This window comes from Neodiprion virginianus, chromosome 5 (assembly GCF_021901495.1).
Source record: "Neodiprion virginianus isolate iyNeoVirg1 chromosome 5, iyNeoVirg1.1, whole genome shotgun sequence".
Classification (NCBI taxonomy): domain Eukaryota; kingdom Metazoa; phylum Arthropoda; class Insecta; order Hymenoptera; family Diprionidae; genus Neodiprion; species Neodiprion virginianus.
In genome coordinates, this window is record NC_060881.1 from 5,849,072 (window position 1) to 5,869,931 (window position 20,860).

General features: G+C 43.5%; 1 protein-coding gene across 1 annotated transcript in view; it reads right to left on the reverse strand.

Moving 5' to 3' along the window:
* Positions 1–3,496: 3,496 nt before the first annotated feature.
* LOC124305338 (uncharacterized) overlaps positions 3,497–20,860 on the reverse strand; it is a 115,718-nt gene continuing 98,354 nt past the window's right edge. Inside the window, exons 5-7 of the mRNA XM_046764642.1 lie at positions 4,516–4,720; positions 4,227–4,421; positions 3,497–4,070 (exon numbers count right to left, since the gene is read on the reverse strand). Coding sequence (XP_046620598.1) covers positions 4,703–4,720 — 18 coding nt within the window. The 3' untranslated portion in view covers positions 3,497–4,070; positions 4,227–4,421; positions 4,516–4,702. The remainder of the gene's footprint in view (positions 4,071–4,226; positions 4,422–4,515; positions 4,721–20,860) is intronic.

A 20,860-nucleotide genomic window follows, 5' to 3' on the forward strand; every position in this document is an offset into this window, starting at 1 on the left:
TTATTCCAGCACTTTTCAAAATCGCGAAAATTTTCGCCAAAAATACAAAGGGGTTAACCTTCCTTTTTTTTTGACCGAAAAATTTTTCGTCTTAGAATCGATCTGTATGACCCTTTTCCGACCAATTGGACCCTCAGGAACTCAGAAAACGCAGCGGAAAGAGCGTGGGACCAACAGGAGAGAAATTACGAAGGAAAAAGCACCTGCTGAAAAATGTCGAAATCACAGGTTCTCGTTTTTTGGCAGTAACTTTTGATCCGTTGATCGCAGCCTATTGGAACTGCGCCCAATCGATTTCTCTCGCAAAATTACGTCCGAATAGTGCCAGAAAGAATTTATTCCAGCACTTTTCAAAATCGCGAAAATTTTCGCCAAAAATACAAAGGGGTTAACCTTCCTTTTTTTTTGACCGAAAAATTTTTCGTCTCAGAATCGATTTGTATGACCCTTTTCCGACCAATTGGACCCTCAGGAACTCAGAAAACGCAGCGGAAAGAGCGTAGGACCAACAGGAGAGAAATTACGAAGGAAAAAGCACCTGCTGAAAAATGTCGAAATCACAGGTTCTCGTTTTTTGGCAGTAACTTTTGATCCGTTGATCGCAGCCTATTGGATCTGCGCCCAATCGATTTCTCTCGCAAAATTACGTCCGAATAGTGCCAGAAAGAATTTATTCCAGCACTTTTCAAAATCGCGAAAATTTTCGCCAAAAATACAAAGGGGTTAACCTTCCTTTTTTTTTGACCGAAAAATTTTTCGTCTCAGAATCGATTTGTATGACCCTTTTCCGACCAATTGGACCCTCAGGAACTCAGCAAACGCAGCGGAAAGAGCGTGGGACCAACAGGAGAGAAATTACGAAGGAAAAAGCACCTGCTGAAAAATGTCGAAATCACAGGTTCTCGTTTTTTGGCAGTAACTTCTGATCCGTTGATCGCAGCCTATTGGAACTGCGCCCAATCGATTTCTCTCGCAAAATTACGTCCGACTAGTGCCAGAAAGAATTCATTCCAGCACTTTTCAAAATCGCGAAAATTTTCGCCAAAAATACAAAGGGGTTAACCTTCCTTTTTTTTTGACCGAAAAATTTTTCGTCTCAGATTCGATTTGTATGACCCTTTTCCGACCAATTGGACCCTCAGGAACTCAGCAAACGCAGCGGAAAGAGCGTGGGACCAACAGGAGAGAAATTACGAAGGAAAAAGCACCTGCTGAAAAATGTCGAAATCACAGGTTCTCGTTTTTTGGCAGTAACTTTTGATCCGTTGATCGCAGCCTATTGGAACTGCGCCCAATCGATTTCTCTCGCAAAATTACGTCCGAATAGTGCCAGAAAGAATTTATTCCAGCACTTTTCAAAATCGCGAAAATTTTCGCCAAAAATACAAAGGGGTTAACCTTCCTTTTTTTTTGACCGAAAAATTTTTCGTCTTAGAATCGATTTGTATGACCCTTTTCCGACCAATTGGACCCTCAGGAACTCAGAAAACGCAGCGGAAAGAGCGTGGGACCAACAGGAGAGAAATTACGAAGGAAAAAGCACCTGCTGAAAAATGTCGAAATCACAGGTTCTCGTTTTTTGGCAGTAACTTCTGATCCGTTGATCGCAGCCTATTGGAACTGCGCCCAATCGATTTCTCTCGCAAAATTACGTCCGACTAGTGCCAGAAAGAATTCATTCCAGCACTTTTCAAAATCGCGAAAATTTTCGCCAAAAATACAAAGGGGTTAACCTTCCTTTTTTTTTGACCGAAAAATTTTTCGTCTCAGATTCGATTTGTATGACCCTTTTCCGACCAATTGGACCCTCAGGAACTCAGCAAACGCAGCGGAAAGAGCGTGGGACCAACAGGAGAGAAATTACGAAGGAAAAAGCACCTGCTGAAAAATGTCGAAATCACAGGTTCTCGTTTTTTGGCAGTAACTTTTGATCCGTTGATCGCAGCCTATTGGAACTGCGCCCAATCGATTTCTCTCGCAAAATTACGTCCGAATAGTGCCAGAAAGAATTTATTCCAGCACTTTTCAAAATCGCGAAAATTTTCGCCAAAAATACAAAGGGGTTAACCTTCCTTTTTTTTTGACCGAAAAATTTTTCGTCTTAGAATCGATTTGTATGACCCTTTTCCGACCAATTGGACCCTCAGGAACTCAGAAAACGCAGCGGAAAGAGCGTGGGACCAACAGGAGAGAAATTACGAAGGAAAAAGCACCTGCTGAAAAATGTCGAAATCACAGGTTCTCGTTTTTTGGCAGTAACTTTTGATCCGTTGATCGCAGCCTATTGGAACTGCGCCCAATCGATTTCTCTCGCAAAATTACGTCCGACTAGTGCCAGAAAGAATTCATTCCAGCACTTTTCAAAATCGCGAAAATTTTCGCCAAAAATACAAAGGGGTTAACCTTCCTTTTTTTTTGACCGAAAAATTTTTCGTCTCAGATTCGATTTGTATGACCCTTTTCCGACCAATTGGACCCTCAGGAACTCAGCAAACGCAGCGGAAAGAGCGTGGGACCAACAGGAGAGAAATTACGAAGGAAAAAGCACCTGCTGAAAAATGTCGAAATCACAGGTTCTCGTTTTTTGGCAGTAACTTTTGATCCGTTGATCGCAGCCTATTGGAACTGCGCCCAATCGATTTCTCTCGCAAAATTACGTCCGAATAGTGCCAGAAAGAATTTATTCCAGCACTTTTCAAAATCGCGAAAATTTTCGCCAAAAATACAAAGGGGTTAACCTTCCTTTTTTTTTGACCGAAAAATTTTTCGTCTTAGAATCGATTTGTATGACCCTTTTCCGACCAATTGGACCCTCAGGAACTCAGAAAACGAAGCGGAAAGAGCGTGGGACCAACAGGAGAGAAATTACGAAGGAAAAAGCACCTGCTGAAAAATGTCGAAATCACAGGTTCTCGTTTTTTGGCAGTAACTTTTGATCCGTTGATCGCAGCCTATTGGAACTGCGCCCAATCGATTTCTCTCGCAAAATTACGTCCGAATAGTGCCAGAAAGAATTTATTCCAGCACTTTTCAAAATCGCGAAAATTTTCGCCAAAAATACAAAGGGGTTAACCTTCCTTTTTTTTTGACCGAAAAATTTTTCGTCTTAGATTCGATTTGTATGACCCTTTTCCGACCAATTGGACCCTCAGGAACTTAGAAAACGCAGCGGAAAGAGCGTGGGACCAACAGCAGAACAGTTACGAAGAATGTGTATGGTTTTTTCGGCTGTAACTCCTGACTCCTTGATCGTAGCGTATTCGGACTGCACGGAGTTTAATAATTTTTTCTAGCAAAATCACGTACCCACATTGTTCATGAAATTGATTCTAGTACCGTAACATATTCACGAAATCTCTGATTCAAAAATCCGAAGACTTTGTTGCCAGAAGCCATTGCCTCACATCCTACCGAAGTTTCGTCTTCGTCGTCTTATTCTATCACCAGGAATTTTCAAATGATAGTCTCAACATATATGAGCCAACAGCCGAAGGAATACGAGAAAATTAATTTATTTTATTGTTCAATACCAGGTACATTAATTACTTATGATACAATACCATACACATACATTGTAATCTGCAGAGGTGTATTGCACCTGATTGCTGACCGCAAGTCAAATTGTGCTTACAAACATTAGCAATAACCATTATATTCAACATTCATTCATTGTCCACAGTATAATGTAAATTGCATTTTTTTTCTATTCACAGTTGTCAGATTTTGTACGTGATTCTTCATTATCTTTTCACATCTATTCTTATTCAACAGTCTAATAAGCTACTGTCAGAGTACTATACACTGATACTTGAACACTTGTCTTAGAATTATAGCATATTAAATAAAATGATAATGAACCTAAACTGGAACGTTGTTGCTATGGAGCTGTGATTTTCTTTTTCTATCTCTCTTAAAACCTGGTTCAAATTTCTCGTCTTCCGGCGATAGGTTTCGTTTCGTTGTTTGCAGCATATCAAGACCATGCGCCACGGATTCCTCTGGCGAAATGATGTCGACTTTGTGTTCAAATGAATCAAACTCAGCATTCATCAAAATTTGCCAAAAATAAACTGAAAAAATCCAAAGGGGTTAGCCTTGCTTTCTTATGATTTTTGAACCCAACAACTTGTTCTCTCAGAATCGGACTGTACTACTCTTTTGAGAGTAATCGGACATTCAGGAATACGAAAATAGTTGTCAATATCACATTATCTGCTAATACTCACATTAACCCGTGCAATCCTTTCAGCAGTTCTGAAATTCCACCCAAATTCTAAAGCTTCAGTATCGAGAACTTCTGCACACGAGACATTACTGATGGTGTACATTTTTCACTCCAGTTTCATGCAAGTCATATTTGGACGAGGCAGATTCATTTTTGTTGGAAAAATTCATCCAAGTGTGTGGGTCGTTTCAGAAATCTGAAATTCAAAATGAATGTATCATCGTATTGCTTTATAGTATGGTTGAACTACAGTTTTGTTTTGGTTAACCAGCATAGGAAAGTCCAATCACTTTGGTATAGTACACGATGTATCCTCGCTCATGCTGACGTACGCAGTCTGTCTCTGTGTAATTGGGTACCAACGCATTCCTTGAATCTTTTACAATTTCCAGACTATCCGTGTATCACCTCGGATGAGGTCAAGTTAAGTGGCTCCTTGAAGTTTCTCTTCAAAGTTCTCGGACTTAGTATCAGAAGTCAAGCCTCTTGTCCACTCTGAAAAGAGAAATCATCAGCTTATTCTAATTGTACCTAAGAAATTCCTTCACATTACCAAAACATATAAAGCTTTTCATGACAATAAGACTGTGTGCGTTTGATCATTTTCCTCAGGTTAAGCCAGCTTCAATCCTATTTCGATCTTCAAACGTATGTAAACCAAATGCAGTCTCAGATCTTTCACTGTGATTGTTAACTGTTAGCCCTCGATCTAAAAGTAATGAAGATCAATTTTCCTGTGTTGCGACACAGCTGTGAAAAGAGTTGTGAACCTAAATGAAAAAATCAGGAGAGGATAAAAAGAGCTCTTAATTTTACTATTCTTTTCGGATTGAGGATCTAAAACCCATGTCAAATTTGCAACGGTAATCACTGTGGTAGATCGTATTCCTTATGATTAATTTTGTCTTGTGGTACGTTACGTTTTCACTCATACATAATAATGTATATATATCCTCAAAATCCCCCCCCCCCCCCCACCCCCCTCTTAGCCAATCTTATGCAGAGTGAAACAGCGAGGTTACATTAACTTGAATCGTATGAATTATACATGCGACAGAAAGGAGAACGGGGAAAGGGGTGAAGAGACGAGGAGACGAGGAGTCGGGAGTGAGTCGATTCGGCCGTACAACATTGCACTTACAGACCGGCTACAGCACATTCTCTACACAATTTATTTCCAGCGTCGATTTAGCCGTCGTAAATTAAAGTTATGTAAAGTTACGGCTAATGTGATAAGTACTCGAAAACTTTTAAAACGACGAGTCGACTGTCGATCAGGAGGCCAAGGAGACTGCAGGATGTAGCTGACTTTGGCAAAGAAAATTCTCGGCGTATCTCCGACTCAAGGCTCTGAAAACACCATAAAAGCTCCGAATCATAGGTATAAAAGTCGGTGTACCATCTAAATAGAAAGATTATTACCGCCATTCCTTTCGCTGCACCGATTTTGAATTTCGAATTAGGGGAGTCGATGTGGTCGACATTATCATTTACGTCCCTCTTACTACAATCGCTAAGGGTACACAAACGTGGGTTATTATATCACCGACGTGAATACACGTGCGTAGTTATAGACCTGAGTAAATGTAGCATACACAGTAAGTAGAGGTACTCTGACTTTCATATCGGGTTTATGAATGGAGATTGCCGCTTCGAGATTGGGAAGAGAGGGCATAATTACCATGGGTCGAAGGCGCAAAGTGCAGCCTGGTACTATACGCACGATACAATCTGTACATCTGCGAAAATAATCCATGCAATTCTCTGAGCACGATTAAGTAATTTTCGGTATAGCGAATATACATGCATGTGTTACGTACGTCAAAAAGTTTAAGAAATTTGGAGATGTAGGTGGGTACATACTATATGATAGTAGTTTGAAAAGTGTCGAGTTTTATCATTTCATTAGCTATATATCCGCGTAATTTACCCGTTGAATTTGCTCTGGTGAGTAATTTTATTAAATTCTCCTTCGCCCGGAAATTGCGCGCGCTACTCGATCATTACGTTAATTCTAAGTTTCATCGCGCCGCGATAACGCTGGTTAAGAATAAGGGTGCATAGATTAAACGTGCGCAGGATGCGGAATAAAACGGCGAATCGAAGGTGACGGAGGAAGTAGGGAAAAAAAGGAAAAGAGACAGCCGACGGAAATAAATATGACGCGGTGGAAAAACGGTAAACGGTATGAAAGGATAGAAGGTGGGGTGAAAAAGCCAAACGAACAAGATTGCCAATTGAATTCTAAAGGCGAACGCGGAGAGGCACTTTCCATCAATTTGCACTCGGTCGCCAGGAAAATGGCTTTGTTTGTTAATAGGGTCTCTCAGAGAGTCGATATTACTTCGCATCTAACGAGTGTCTCTTCGGCAGAAAAGAGGCGGAGTCGGCCCAGCTTTCGAGGATTCACCATCAGCACATACCACGTGCTTTCAATTTCATCTGCTTCGTCGCATTTTCCTCGTGGCAGGCTTACTCGGCATGCACGTTTTCGCACCATCAATTATTCACATCAAAGACGAAAAGCAACTCATACCGTACATTTCTCTCTCACGTTATAACGCTGCTCGTTATGCCTAACGCCAGCTCTGCAACGTTGAGCTCGAAACTTCAAATAACAAGTCTATATATGTATAGTTTTACCCATGTCACCCAAAGTTTTTGGTACTGGAAAATCCCTGAAAATTTGGTAACATGAGCAGCTCATAACGCGAACCAACTGTAGACTAAATAAGAAAATTATTTCCGTACCCCATTCGTTGCATAATTCTCAACTCTGACGTCACAGGCTCGTTGTCTTCCCCAGGAAGCTGAGATACTACTCGTCTTATGTAACCGCCCTGTGCATGTAGTAGAGCGGAGATAACTTCACATTGTACTGTTGTCAGTGCAGGTGTTCTCGAGTACCTTGTTTATCAGTTTTCGCTGACTAGGATGTTGTTTTTTCAACCCGAAGTGCACTCCTACAGGCTGGGCGAGAAGCACGCATCATTGTCATGGGACGGTGGATGACGAATATCATGTGTAGTAATAGGAAACATATTTCGCAAAATGTGATGACAATCTATCCGAATGATGATGAAACACGTGTAACGCGATCGAGATCAGAAAAAAGCGATAGCGTATTCCGTCGGGAAATTTTGTTTACGCGTAACGGCCGGATTACAAATGTATCGGATAAAAAATTCAAGGCCATAGAAGTGATGACTACGGTTGAGCTAATGCCGGTTTTACGTGTCGTATACTTGAATTTTAAAGCACTTCACGCCTACCAAAGTTTATACACACCCGCAAAACCCACGAACTGAAGGGACAGACACTCAAGAATGCTTCTCCGAGGACACTTGAAACTCACAAGTCTAACATAATTAAACATCTACGCCGTCTGATGATTCACGAGTCCATTTCGACTCGACTACGCACTGGTATAACTGAGGGTTTGAAAACCGATTTTCTCAGGATGGAAATTCTGTCGACGGATCATATCGATAAAGCACATGTTTTTCCACTCGCAAATTACGCACGTTTCGATTGCAACGTTGATAGAACAAAGCGTAAAATGGTTGCGCTTTATATATTGGTATCCAACAGCTTTGTTGGACACGTCGTAGATCCGTTAGTAGTCACAGTGAACTATGCACACAGAGTAATAACGGCAGAATTGGTAAATCGAACCCTGCAGCCCAAGGCAACTCCGAGAATTGGATGAAACGTTTATCCCGCATAACGTGTACGTATGTGGTTCCACGTATGTCTGCAATGTCGTGACTAGAATTACCGAGACCAAGGAACTGATAGACCTTGCCAAAAAACAGACCTTTGAACAATAAGTAGAAATGACAGTTCACATGAATGTTCGATCCTGCTGTTCCTAAGCGCTGTCCTGTAATTACATTAGTTTTACAACTCGTGACAACCATGGGTTTCTCGGTTGTCCGCAGTGTGAAGGGGGTTGACTCGAGACTGCAGAGAATAGGGGCCGAATGGGGTTTACGGATCTTAGGAGCTTATGGGCGCATAAAAGATCCATAAACCGCAGAGGACCGTTCACGAATTAGACAGATCGTTGAAATTGATTGCTGAGAGGAAGGAAGCGCTCCGATCCACTGAGTCAGCAGGATCTCAGGCCTGTCCAAAACTACCTAATCAAGCTCAAGCGGTGAGTCGTGGGCGCGTGATGGAGACGTTAGCAAAATTGCCGGCGAATAAATCTACGCGCTGTAAGGAAGAGAAGAGAGAAATCAAATTGTCCGTGTAGCCCAAGCTGAGCGAGTAAACAACTGTGAGTATAATCACTTAATTTCTACTCAATTAGCAGTAAGAGGTCTTTAGGAGGTACCCTTACTCAGCAGCGCCCAAGATGAGCCCACTGTTAATTTCCGCCTCGCTTAACCAAAACTCGGTCGCAAAACAGAGGAATCGAAAAACTCGCAGAAAGGGAAAAGAGAGATAGAACACAAAGCGACATACTTATCAAAGCCATCGTTCCAAAGCTACGATACACCCACTCGCACGATGCCTCAGCGTTGAGAATGGAGTAGCGCACTCGTTAGCGTGATTGCATTCCTTCTTGAGGAGTGTGACGGAGGTTTATAGAGGCGGAAAGAATTGCCTTGGTTTTCCGTGTGCAACCCGGAGCTCCGCTGTTCGTCGGAATTGACATAAAGCTGAATATTTCGACCCTTTTGAGAGCGGCCTCTGCGTATCTCGGCTGATCCTGCCTTTGCCCGTTACTCTCCAGCACACGGGAATACGAATGTATTTCATTACTTCGTAGACTACTGCTTATCCTCAAACGTACAAGGTACGTCTTGGTGGCGGGTATAAATTCGGCGGGGGAGAGACGAAGGTTCGAGAGAATGATATCCAAACAAAAGACTCGATACGAACCCGCGCTCAATCGAAAGCCTACATCCGCTAGACGGAATACCTTGTAACTATTGTACGTGAAGCTAGATTTGGCTTATTCGCGAGGTCCGTAAGGAATTAACTTAAACATAAACTAACATCGTTTCGGTAAATCGCATCGATTGTAGTCGGAGGCCCTCGGCATGACTGCAGGATGTATACACCCGAAAGAGAATCTATGAGGGATGATGACAATCCTCGACGCCGTGGCGCCACGCGTGTGGTAATTTCGGAGTAGTTGATGGACCAACTTATCGGGTTTACAGACCGTGCACGACTCTTGACCCAGTTAGCCGGTGACAATTAAACACGTTAAAGACTTCCGGGTTCGCGGTTACAGTGTTCTCCCAACTAGCACCCGCACGTTGGATCAATATTTACCTTGAACTTGCAGCTGCACTAATTCCTCGAGTTCGACTAAAACACATGAACTTATAACGAGGAGCCCGCAGCGACTCGGGCTGAAGGCATTAGGAGGTTTTAAGACCTAACCGGAGTGACGGAAAGCCAAGGTGACTTTTTTATCACCCCTTGGGGCGATGACATCGGGAATATGAATGGTACGGTTTTTAAACGGCCGCAGACTTTTCCTCTCAAACATAGTAATTATCGACGGGGAAGAGGAGAAACCTTCGGGCTGCATCGTTCTCCGTGAGATAGTGTAATACAACCCGTCTTCAAGGTTCTCGACAAATTCGTGAAATAAAAAATGAACCGACGCTGCTGTATAAAGTCAGGATAAAAAGCCAAATGAAATGTACACACCGAGCAGGGAGCTGGTAATTACGGGCGTGTGGTTTCAGCTGGAACTTTTGAGGTTTTTGCCAGAGCCATTAAGGGTCGGGTTCAAATCCTGAAAGAAATAGTCTTCGTGTCTCTACCGATCTTTTATTTTTATTTTTTCGTATCTCCGTCCACAGTGGCCACCTTGATCAACGAGAAGACAGGGATGTGGAAAACCGACCCATGCACGAATGATCGGTCATCTTTGCAATGACAGAAAGGTACGTTATACTTGACGAAGAGAGACAAAAGGAGGTTGGGAGTGTGAAATCGATGAGTATGAAAAATTGAAACATACAATCTCCAGCTAGGTGCGACTGATGCCAGATATCAGTCCGGCATGATTAAGAGCTGCGATCCGATTGGATCCGCAGACTGATTACGCCCGGTGGGCATAACGCGACGTTCGGAAAGCCTTGAGGATCAAGGCGACGGCGGTTCTGTCAATCAATAAGGAATTAGAACGGGTCAGGCAGTGACTAATTGTCCGGCGACTCCCCTGTTTGTTAATGCATCCAAGTCAGGCCTGCACCCCGTTTGATCCCCGTGTATTAGCACACTCGAGCAAGCTCCCTCTCCTCCCGTTTCCCGTCTCTCCACTCCACTCCTCTCCTCTCCTCTCCGCCGCTTTTATTCACCAGGTTCCCTCCACTCGAGATCTCGTGTTCCTTCCTTCTTCGAAGAGCGGGCGTATACACGTCGTATCCGCCCGCACGTACATGCATGCCCGTGCCTTCGTGCTCGCATCTCTCAACTGCAGCGGGAAGAGTAGCTCTAACCACACTTCAGAAGAGGGTAACTCTGTACCTCGAATCTCCGCATCCGCGTGCTTAATGAAAGCTTTGAGCTCGCTCGGTGAATTCCCGTTACGAGAACGCGATGATTTTCACTCCCTGAAATGATTTTCAACAGACTTTCTACAATCGAGCTCGATGTTGGCAGAATCACGATTGATCTTACAGTATCAAACCCCAATACGAAAGTCGTGTTTTCCATAGATCTTTTTTCTACTTACCCGATTCACGACTTGATCGTACGGCGCCAAGCTCGAATCCCTTTCTACTCGGCACAGCGGCAGTTCTCGGAGCAGTGGCTCTAGTCACTTCGCGAAGTGCCCTCGAGCCCTGATAACCCTTATCGCAGGGCCAGCGAGGGACCAGCTCGTGCCCTCGTCGGTACTCCCCACAGAACTGAGCCCTTCATCCTCTAGGCTGGAGGCTCAAGCCCTCCGTGCCCGCTACCCTCCACCCGTCACCCTTCACCCTTTAGTTTCACCCGGTGGCATCAGCAAGCGAACGAGCAAAGGAGCGAGCGAGTGAAATCATTCGGGGTAAGTGGACACGCACCGGTACCTACTCGTGGGATGAGAAAGAGGGGCACCGAGGCTAAACACCCCCGAGAAAAGGATTGACTGGCTCGACTCTTCACTTCACCCCACTTACCCGGCTGCACTTGTTCTACAGGGATGAAAACAAAGGTCTTCCGTCTGCACAACGACGCGACGTACACGAGGCGCGGGCGATCTCAAAGAACAAAGCGTCGAGAAAGAGTCGTAATTTCTTCGTTAAGCCAGAGTGGTCACGGGCTGCTCGAAAGGGTCACAAAGAACGGGAAAAAATATCTGAACAGCGGACTGCGGAAGCCGCCTCAGTGTCCGTGTCACCGAGTCAAAGCCTGCACGGGGAAGAAAGGTTTGAAAATCTCAATTTATCTTCGCTGGCTCGTTGCCGCCGAGCGAGTTTTTGCCTCCGTCCACGAACGCAGGTAATACCTCGGAGGACATTGATGCAATTCACCGTTACCTTCAGGTTCCGATGGCATGCGGGAAGAAGTGGCATCGATCAGTCGCTTTGGCGAGGCGGCGAGTCGAAGCGAGCGAGCTTGCAGCGAAATGAAACCGTCGGTTGGAGTTCTTCTTTCTCGCCACATCGCTGAGGCAGCTCCATGTTGTTATAAATATAAAAGGTTGCACCCCACTCGAATGGCACGCCCGTTTATCGCTAAACATGACTGGCAGCGTTATACGTAAACCGAGAGCCGACGCGCTGCAAAGTAGGCAGAGAGTTGAGGAGAGAATGAGAACTCGCCGAGATGTGGGCGTAGGGATCAGAGAATTGCCACATGCAATTTACATGAGAGCATGCACAGGAGTTGCTCGAGGCATGCAAGCACACACCCCCATCCATAACCCGGGGTCTCGGGTCTAAACTTGGCTGCGAGAAACAAGCCGAGTGCAGTATTTTTGGAAGGACAAAAGAAGCTCGTGCATCATATCTCTGGTTCGGAATTCAGTTGTCGCGGATAAAAATGTGCCTTTAAAGGAAACGCGTCGTCGGTTCTCCGAGATAATTACTCTTCGATCCGGACAGCCGAGACGATGGCTTCCTGGTTTCCGGTACCCAGAGACCAGCTCGTAGTTTCGTTACCCCGAAGATCAGACTCTACGTTATCCGGTCCAAGAGCTCGGCAGTATTGTGCAAAGGCCCGTTAATTCACAAGACCCGTTACGGTGAACCGCAGGTGCAGGGAACGACGTTTAATGCTCATAGAATACATCCCTCCCCCGGGTACACCCAACACGGACAAACGCCGATGCACGTACAGAGCTGGGCGCGAAAGTTATTCATACGACCACTGTAAAGCCGAAGGAAGGTAGTGTAGGAGTAAAATTACGTGCTTGGAGAAGATGAGCACTGACAAGGAAGGTATCCCAGGTCGATCTCACCGATTTGATTTCTTTTAGAATATGTTATAGTAGACTGAAAATTAAACGAAACGTATTTTTTTAATTCTATTATTGGCATGTGAATGGGTGATTTGGCAGTTTATTTATTTATTTATTTATTTTTTTTTTTATTAAGAAAATTACATATCTCATTGGCCGTTATGAGAAAACTTTTCCAGTTGGATTGATCAAAAAATATCATGTTCATGTGAGTGAAATCGCCAAATCGCCCCTTGACATGCCTTACTTTGGATGATGGTTTCACCCTCTTAAAGTGTTTAATGGCACATAGGAAAAAAAAAAATACGCGTCGCTTAGTTCTTGGGCTACTAAGGCATATCGCAAAAGCAATCAAATTGGAAAGATCGACCTGGGATGCCTTCCTTGTGAGTCCGGTGAAACCGCTTGCCGATGATTAGATTCTTCAAGTTGGAGTGAAATTCACGAATCAAGGGAGAGCCTGAACTGTCGAATGAACCGATGAGTATGTAGAACCAGATGCGCGAGGGGTTAAAGAGAATCGGAAGTTGAGGGCATCGCTGATTTCAGCTCCGGAGGCAAATGTTCCCCGGTTTACTTGAGGCCTTGTACGCTTGTACCTTGGCCGTGGGATTTACCTGCTTTGTTAGCCGTTTCGTATAGTTGAGTAGCCGGATGTAATAAAGCACGACCCGTCAACCGCGCTACAGGAAGATAGATATAAACGGCATTAGGTTCTCCGGTGCAGCACCGCGCCCATATCACCAGACCCGCGTAGACGCGAGAATATAAAGAATAATAAATTGGCCGTCGTGTTAAAGTTTAATGTTTTTCAAACGCTCAACAGCCCCGGATCCTCGGCCATCCACAAACACACACGCGTGCCCGCAAGTTCCGATACACCGGATACCTTTTAACGCCGCATAATAAGATAACTTGGAATGGAACGAAGAGAAGGAGGAAGAAAAAGAGGAAGACTACAAAATCCCGATGTGCACGCACACGAACCGCGAGACATAATTAGAAAGAGAGAAAACCGAAACGCAGCTTAAGCTCGAAACTCTTCATTCACCGTTCGTTCCAGCAGCCGTGAAACGAGTATAACGCGCGAACAGCTTCCAGTCTGATTTGACCTGAGAGCGTTGATCTAGAAGCGGTACATTCAACCTCTCTGCTCGTAGGAAATGTCGTAGAGTGAACGAAGAGGAGTGGAGGATCAGGGCCGAGTCAGAGGACACGGAGGGGAACCGGGAGGCAGAGACATCGTTAGGAATGAAACGCGTTCAGACACTGTGACAGCCTATCCACCTACCACCTACATGCATGTCTACAAACCCGAGCTTCGTCCATGATCGACACTCTGTTAGAGCCGAGGAGCAAAAGCCGTGAGGATCTCTAGAGCCTGATCAAGACACAATAAACGAAATTTAGGATAGGACGAGTTCTTCGGCTCAAGGTCAAAGGTTCTCAGGGCGAAAGAGAAATTCTTTCGGAGTGCTCGACTCGGGTCATTCCGATCCCACGGAAGCAGACCGATTCGTGACACCGGTGGACCAACAGCCGTCTGTTTCTTGTTCTTGCTACGCTTCGGCCTTGAATGAGGCGTTGTATTCACGCATACCGTCGCGGTGGATACGTACAGCCGAGGGTAACATTAGCGGTATCGCTCCCCCCGCATCTGTAGGTTTCCGAGGGTAGGAAGGAGGGATCCTGTAGCCAGCCATCTAACTGCGGATCAAAGTGTCAAATGCACCCCGGTGGAATCAAGCCGACTTTAGAAGGCTCTCTCCCCAACCGAGACGACGGGCTTTATTGTCAAACCAGATCCAGCGGTGGATTTTTACACGCGGTATACACGACGTAACAGAAACACGTGTTTCGGAATTTGGGTGTAGAATCGTTGGGAAATTGGTTTGAAAAAAATTCACGAAGATAAAAACAAAAGGTCGTGACAGTTAACTTCTTGTCTGTAAACGCTTTCCAGATTAGTAATACGGATAAAAAATTAAAACTAACAAAGTTATGCAGTGAGGTTATCAATTTTCTGAACGCCGATTATCCAAATCGTCGATCATCAGAATGAAAGGAATAACGATAATAATTTTTGGTGATTACGCCCTTATGCAATTACCGCGGTAGATTACGTTTTCAATTTTCATCGGGACCAAAAGGTCGTATTTATCAGCACGTACGACCTTTTGCTCTTAATTAAACTGTTATTCCATTTTGATGTTTCTGACCATATCTTCAACAGCAAGAGATTGTAAAACGGCGCTTAAATCACGGCATTACGGCTATCAGACACGCGATATTTTTCTAGGAATCCGGAAACAGTCGCACGATGTCTGGCTAACTGCTGAAAAATTTGAAAATTCGGACTATAGTTTTAGCTACACACAAGCAAGCCTGGATTTTGTGGGTAATTAGCCGTCTTGAAACTTGACATTTTTACTCCGGGAAAAGAAATTTTCATCAACTTTCAACAGCAGCGTCTGAATTTTTGCAAATTTCTATCTTGTACCGCTTACCGTGCATCGAAGGAAAGACATTCTCAAATTGCTCACCTGCCGCCTGATTGACGGTGGAAAAAATGATACCCCAACGATGAGCATTAATCACGTGATTGTCAGTGCTGCAGCTGTGATGTATATGCGTACGTAAGCTCGTTCGACTCTACGGAATATTATATAAGATATTCGCTCTGCCACGTTGTCAGAATTTTGTTTTATTATCGCGGATGATCGAGAGGGTGAGATGAAAGTTTTATCTTACCGTAAAAGTAGGTATATGGATACGTCGGATGTAAGGTTTGCCAAAGTTTTATGAAGGAAATTGAGGATAATAATCCGTTCACAAAGAACCCGGTGTCTTTTCATCCTTAACATCGTACACCTTCGTTAATTTCATTTTCCAAATACATTTCAGGGGGGTTAAAATATGCGCAACAACGCAGTAATTACTGTCGTCATTATTATTATCATGATTGATATAGTCCCTAGGCAATAACGGTCATTGTTTTGAAGAAACGTTTTTTAATTATCGAAGCTCAGCTACCCCGTTTATTATATTCTACGTGTAGTGAATTAATCAAGCACCGTAAATATCCGGCAGCCTTTCCGTGGATTAAAGAAAATCCAAAAAGGTAAAATTTCTAAGTAAAAAGACTAAAAAGGAGGGCTGGTTTCAATTACGGCTATTACTTCGGTAACAAATCGTTCCATTACATCCAACCGTTACCAACAATCGCCGTGCTTTATGCTTTATACTCGACTATAAGCGTTCGGCTTGCAATAATTTTGTTTTTCACCTGCTCCTTTGATTAGAAATGTTCAATTGGTCGGCTCTTGTTTTTCATTCAATTTCAAAAACTGATACATCCACAAGTCGATACGTATATTTCACATCGTGGATACACGGAGCGTGGGAGGAGCTACGCACCGAGTCCACTTACGCAATAAATCGTTATTCATCCAAGGCATGAATTATGGCGAAGGCAGGGGCGGATCATGCCCTTTGGGTATACCCCGAAGCTCCGAGGCCCGAGGATCATCCGCGTCTGCTTTGCCCTCTCCTCGCCTTCGAGTCTAGCTCTCGGTTGAGCTCGAACCGAGTCTCGGACGTGTTCATTACGCCAAAACATGCCGCGTGACTTGTCGGATCTTTTAATGACACCATTAAAATCGTGAGTACCAGTCAACTGGCCCGAATAAATTTCGTCCCCTTCCCCACAGATAAGAGCGTACCTACCCTGGAAAAACACACCGCCGTATGTTTAAGCATTGATTGAAATCTAGGTCGCGGCGATGTGACGCAAGTCGCGTTAGTATTTATCCACAAGTTTTAATATATCTGCGATATCGACCACACTCTATCAATTTTCGTTCGATTTTACAAATCTTGATAAACGACTTTCCGGCGAAAATGCAAACCGACGGTAAATCCTCGTTTTGTACTCACTTTCGTGAAAGATTAAAACGTTCATTGAACAATAATATTGATTCAACACGGAACAAGTTCTTTTGCCTAGAAAATTTTAGTTTTACCTAATCAGTGCAGAAGGTGGCTCGAGAGGATAATTAAGACGCGAGAAGAAAGGGTTGGTTGTGAGAGGTATTCTTTGGCAAGATATTAATGAGTATAGGAACCGAGGTAACAGAGATGAAAGATGTGTGTGTATACACTCACCGCAAGAACGAATTAAGAGTATTTGGTGGCGGGTAGAATTTTTTGGCTCTCTTTTCTCCCGCGGTATTCTATAATAAGTACCTACACACGTATATCAAAGTACCTGAGCTACACTCACGAAAAGTAATTTCTCTTACTATTCAATCCGTAAGGAGTCTGCAAACGTATGTCGATTTTTTCCGTCTACGTCCTTTTTTCTCTTTCGCTTAGGTATTGGAAATACTGGGAGCTGTAAGATTGCAGTGCCTACATCGCTTTTAATTCAAAGTTCAAGTATATATTAATTCCAGTCCCTTTTGTATCCAGGTCCAGACAGAAATGAAATTTAAAAAAAGTTCTTCACGCGTGATTCTCTACCGCGCGAAAAGTAAGCCTGAAAATTGCTACGAGTGGTAACAAGTTTCTGTGAATAATTCAGGACTTTAAATGAAAGCAAATTTATGAAGAAACCTTTGAATAAAATCAAAATTTTTTCCTGAACCTATAAATATGTGAGATACGTGATGAAAATTTTGAACCACGTCAAATTGAGCGTAGAAGTGATTGAAGATTGAGTAACGTGGAGCTGGAAACGTTGACCTAACTTCGAGCGAACGAAGGTGCAAAATGACGAGAGATTGTGCGAAAGAGGGAGGAGTTTGTACGGTGAGGTAGGTTCAACCCCTCGAGAAACTTGCCGCAGAAGTGTGACAGGACACGATCAGGGTTTGGCCCTGGATTTCGAGGGTGACGCTTAGGGTAAGAGAAAAGGAGAGAGAGAAAAAGTAAGAGAGAGGAAGAGGGCGAGAGTGTTTAGGGTCGTAGACACTAGGGTCGGAGTATTGTCACGGTGATTTATATCTCGAGGTTACCGATTTGACAGCTGAAACCTCTAATTTGTTCGCATTCTTGTACCACGAATTCAGCGTTTCTTCCATTTCCTTTATCTCTCCCTATCCCTCTTTGCCGCTCGATCTCCACCTTATCCCCCCGTCACTTATCAGCTCGCCTGCATCCCCCTTTTTCCCCCTTCTTCTCCTGCCAGCTTATTTTATGGTTAGACTGTGTTAACCAGCCCTCGAAAGAGGAAAGCAAAAGCCCAGAATCCGCACAAACGTAGCACCTTACGAATATTATTGATGAAGGGTCTCGGTCTGCAGAGTTCAAAAAACGAGGGAGAATCAAGGCTGGTGACACGGGAATATATATAGGCGATCGATTTGACGGCTCATCGTCAAGGATAAAAATGGAATAAAAATACAGTATTTTTGGTTCCGTTCTAAGCAAAATAAATCGGTCTGCACTATGGATCAAAACGTGTATTTTAATCGCATAAATCTAGTAGTAGCTATACAAGAAGATTTCTGGCTGCAGATTACTCTACTACCGATACTTACCGACATCTGACTTAGACTCAAACCCTTTGCTAGATTCCTACTACCGATACCTACCGACATCTGACTTACACTCAAACCCTTTGCCGCTGACCCATTTCAAAAATACTTGAAGGTTGGTCTTCAATCAAATCCGCACCTGACTGAATTTTCACAATTTGCTATGTTAAATCCATTCCGAGCTAATATTTGTTTCCCAAATCTAATTCACATCTGAAACACTATCACTTACGTCTAATTTCTGAACAATATCCTAGAATCCATTGATGTACCTTTTCAAATTTCTCAACACGATATGAATATCCGGAAAGGATTGTGTCAAGCTTTCTTTGCAGCGGTAACGCAGATGTGCATATGTAGCGTGAAAAAAGGAAGAACAAAGCAAGAAGAAGAAGGAGAAGCCGTTTGCTCGTCGTTCAGCGAGCCATTTAGCAATTGTCTCGAATCATCTTCCCCCTCGGCGGACAAGAGGCCAATAAGTCAGTCGTCTTTGTGATCATCCAACTAGCTCAACAGCCTCGGTAAATTCGTACACATCTCTCAATATCCGAGCAGCGATGTTCGGAACGAGCGTTTAACCGTCCCTGCACTGCAGCGAATTGGCAATTACTGTGTGAGGTATGAAGATCTAAGAGAAGGAGAAAAATGAATTAAAAAAAAAGTGGCAGTCAGATACAGTCATGTTTGACACTGATTAAAATTCCCCGGCGATGTAACGCGATCCAGGAAACGAATGATTCGAGTTGACGTCTGTCTGCGTGAACCGTTCACCGTTTCTCGCATCGTTTTACCTGAGGATGTAGAGGTCCAGGTACACACGTATAAAACCTGGCTAGTCGAGCGTCTGCTCGCCTATATCTCGCATCTTCATCTTCTCCAGCCTCATTCACTTTTTCCTATAGCCTTACATTTTTTGCGAATGATAATAAATGATCCACTCGCTGGATCTCCTGATACCGCTGTGAATTCAGCGGTTGGGCTTACGTTTCTTGTCTTTTTTTCAATTTCGATAAGCTCTGGAGAATTTTTGCCTACCCAAAATGGGAAACCATCGAAATGAAACGAATGGCTCTGCCCGAACGTTGGTGAAAATAAAAAGGCGATGTTCTCCTTTGCATTTTTTCAGATTTTCTTTTTATCAGAAACCACCGCTACGCTAATATGTACGATGGAAAACTACACGTACCGCATACAGTTTCCTGATAAAATTCTTTCACCGTGAACCATAACATTATCCTCGAAACTGAAGCTATTCTGAGTAAAATTCAGCATCCCGATTTGAGCAACGGCAAACGCTCTGAAAAATTAACCTTCTTGGTATAAATTGAGAGGAATCCAGTCAGAAAGAACGCAGCAATTTCCTTGATGCGTAGCGGGTCATACTCGACATTAAACTTTGTAAGGAGGAGATATAGGGGCGCTGGCCTGGCAATGCCCTGCATGCATCTGCGATAACGGAGTTGACGGTAATTTGCGCAGACTATTTTGCCGAGAGTGCAATAAACCCGGGTCGAAAGACTATGGACGATATTTCTGCCTAATGAGCTCAAGTCGTCATTATGGCTCGTCTAATCGCTTCTGACTTAGCGCATCATAAACTTATCGGTATGTAGGTACCTACCTGTAAAGCATAGAGCGCTGCAGCGAAACGAAGTGCATTATGGAACATTAAACTTCTACCGAAGAAGGTAGAAGGGCAAAAGAATAATGCTGGCAATAATGATCGCCATTTTTCTCTCCTTAATTTCACTCGCACTACACCGATTTATTACATGCGAGCTGAGATTGACGATGCACCATTTTATACATTACGAGCTAGACGATGAATGCAGTTTTGTTTAGAATTACGTGAGCCGTTCGGAAAAAAAATACATTATTTCGACACGAGACTGTCGAAAAATTAATCCATTTCAAGCGAGAATTTTTTTAATCATATTTTCGTTGATTTCGACACGAAAATTTAATTTCGACTTTCTGGTCTGGCTGCCGATGAGCCAGATGAAGTCACATCGTGTATCGCAATATACCTTATTTTAAACCATTACGCAACGTGTTAATTATCAACGTTGATGCTGCAGGTTGTATTAAACGACTTGCAAAGCATCGTTTATTGGTTAATTTTGACTGTCGAGTATCTGATACTTTTTTTATCGTTCCAATTTACTAATCATCGTTGAAACTTCTTGCTTGGTGCGCAAATTCCGCCACATATGCATATTTATACGCGTGAAACGTGCGTGCATTCTCATTCGTACGGCGTATCTTTCACGTACGCATGACGCAAGTCCAGCTCATCGCTATTTTGGCACCAATCGAATCGATTCGAATCTCGTTGGGTTCGCAAAAAACAGCCGCGCTTCATGCGGGTTGACAATTGTAAATGTTCCAAAAATATTACGAGTCTGATTAATTATCATTCAAGTTGCAAATTCGGACAATGTGAGCACTGAAATCTGCAAATGTGCCAAAATTTCACAGCACTAACGTTTTTCGAGTTCTCGTTTCGCGACACTACTCATGAAGTTTGATTATGAAAAAAATCAAGTAATTTAAATCGAGATATTGCGTGGAACTTTTCAAGCCACCATCATAACTTTGGTGTGAAAATATGACCCAGTAAATTAAACTTTCAAAAATTGGTTATAATCTTCGCGATTTTCGATAAATCTCCACTGAATCTGT